A 2,500-nucleotide genomic window follows, 5' to 3' on the forward strand; every position below is an offset into this window, starting at 1 on the left:
ATTTAAAATATTTTTATATAATTTATAAATTTTAAAAAAAAAAAAAAAAAAAAAAAAAAAAAAAAAAAAAAAAAAAAAAAAAAAAAAAAAAAAAATTTTTTTTTTAAAAAAAAAAAAAAAAAAAAAAAAAAAAAAAAAAAAAAAAAAAAAAAAAAAAAAAAAAAAAAAAAAAAGTAAAAAAAGTAAAAAAAGTAAAAAGTAATATTTTTGCATATATATATATGTGAATTTATTTTTTTAGATAATTTTATATTAAAATCCTTTTTAGTAATTTTTATATTTATTTTCATATATTTTTTTTTTTTTTTTTGTTACTATTCCTAGTTGCACTATTTTATTATTTATTTATTTTTTTATATTTTTTTGTTTTTATAACTAAAGGATACTTATTCTATAATATAAACTCATATAATGTAGCATGTATACACCTATTTGTTTTTATTTTAAGAAAAAAAAAAAGAAAAAAGAAAATTTTATCCTGAACACATTAAACATTGTTCATCATTATTACGTCTTAAAGGACATACATTTTGAGTTACGGTTGATTCAGTTGAAATTGTTTCTCTGGAAACTTCTCTTGTAATTTGTACTCCCTCTGCATTTTTGAGTTTTGCTGCATTTTTTGCAACATGAGTATCAACAGTAAATTTAATAGCATCCGTGGCTGCTTGGGTTCTTAAATAGTATGCTCCCGTTTTCAATCCTTTTTCCCATCCATAGAAATGCATACTTGATAGTTTTGCAAAGGTTGGTTTTTGAATATAAATATTTAAAGATTGGGACTACAAAAAAGGAAAAAATATAAATATGAATATAAATATAAATATAAATATAAATATAAATGTACCTATGTGAACAACATATATAGTTATATAACAAATGACATAAATTATTAATATATATATATATATATATATGTACTATGTTTAATATTTTAATTTTACCTGATCAATGAAAATACCCCTGTCTGCAGCCATATCAATAATATTCTTTTGCTTAATTTCCCATACTGTTTTGTACAACTCCTTTAAGTCATCTGGTATTTCACTTATATATTGAACACTTCCATTGTGAGCTATTAATTGTTGTTTCATGTCTTCATCCCATAAACCTCTTTCAAATAAATCTTTTAACAAATGGGGATTAACAACGAAAAATTCTCCACTTAAAACTCTTCTATAATAAATATTACTAGTATATGGTTCAAAGGATTCATTATTTCCAAGAATTTGTGAAGTAGATGCAGTTGGCATAGGTGCTAATAATAATGAGTTTCTTAAACCATGCTTACGAATTTTAGCTTTTAATTCATCCCAATCCCAATATTTGTTATCAACTTTAGCATTCCACATATCAAATTGTAATATTCCTTGGCTAGCTGGACTTCCTTGATAGGATTCATATGGTCCATGTATAGAAGCCAATTCAACAGACATTTCTAAAGCAGCATAGTACATTGTTTCAAATATTCTTTTATTCAATTCTTTTGCAGCATCAGATTCATATGGATATCTTAATAACATAAATGTATCTGCTAATCCTTGTACACCAATACCAATAGGTCTGTGTCTAGTATTGGATGTTTTTGCCTCTTTGACTGGGTAATAATTTCTTTCTATAATTTTATCTAAATTTCTGGTAATAATTTTAGTAATTTCATATAACTTTTTAAAATTAAATTCTTTTTTTTCCAAATCTACAAATTTACATAAAGCTATAGATGCCAAATTACATACAGCAACTTCATCAGGGGATGTATATTCTATAATTTCACAACATAAGTTACTACATTTAATAGTACCTAAATTTTTTTGATTAGATTTAGCATTACAAGAATCTTTATATAACATATATGGTACACCTGTTTCTATTTGGCTTTGTAATATAGCAAACCATAAATCTTGAGCAAGAACTGTTTTTTTTCCCATATTTTCTTCTTCATATTTAGTATATAATTTTTCAAATTCTTCACCCCATGTTTCACTTAAACCTGGACATTCATTTGGACACATTAGGGTCCAATTTTTATTTTCTTTAACTCTCTTCATAAAAAGATCAGGAACCCATACAGCATAAAATAAATCTCGTGCTCTTAATTCTTCTTTTCCATGATTTTTCCTTAAATCTAAAAATTCAAATATATCTGAATGCCATGGTTCAATATAAACAGCAAAAGATCCTTTACGTTTTCCTCCACCTTGATCTACATATCTTGCAGTGTCATTAAAAACTCTTAACATAGGTACTAAACCATTAGATATTCCATTGGTACCTCTAATATAAGAATTTTGTCCTCTTATGTCTTGTACTGCTACACCAATACCTCCTGCAGTTTTACTAATTAAAGCACATTGTTTTAGAGTTTCAAAAATACCTTCAATAGAATCTGCTTTCATCGATAATAAGAAACAAGAAGACATTTGTGGTCTGGGCGTCCCTGAATTAAATAATGTAGGAGTTGCATGGGTGAAATATTTCTGAGACATTAAATGATATGTTT

At 25.1% G+C, this 2,500-nt stretch overlaps 1 protein-coding gene across 1 annotated transcript in view; it reads right to left on the minus strand.

The window, feature by feature from the left end:
* Positions 1 to 473: 473 nt before the first annotated feature.
* The window catches only part of PGSY75_1437200 (putative ribonucleoside-diphosphate reductase, large subunit), a gene marked incomplete at both ends in the record, with an annotated part of 2,706 nt that continues 679 nt past the window's right edge, over positions 474 to 2,500 (minus strand). The window contains 2 exons of the mRNA XM_018788062.1: positions 474 to 782; positions 945 to 2,500. The exon at positions 945 to 2,500 is cut by the window's right edge and continues 679 nt beyond it. Of these exons, the coding sequence (XP_018639434.1) occupies positions 474 to 782; positions 945 to 2,500 (1,865 nt within the window). The remainder of the gene's footprint in view (positions 783 to 944) is intronic.

The sequence above is a fragment of the Plasmodium gaboni genome, chromosome 14, assembly GCF_001602025.1.
Source record: "Plasmodium gaboni strain SY75 chromosome 14, whole genome shotgun sequence".
In the NCBI taxonomy this organism is placed as follows: domain Eukaryota; phylum Apicomplexa; class Aconoidasida; order Haemosporida; family Plasmodiidae; genus Plasmodium; species Plasmodium gaboni.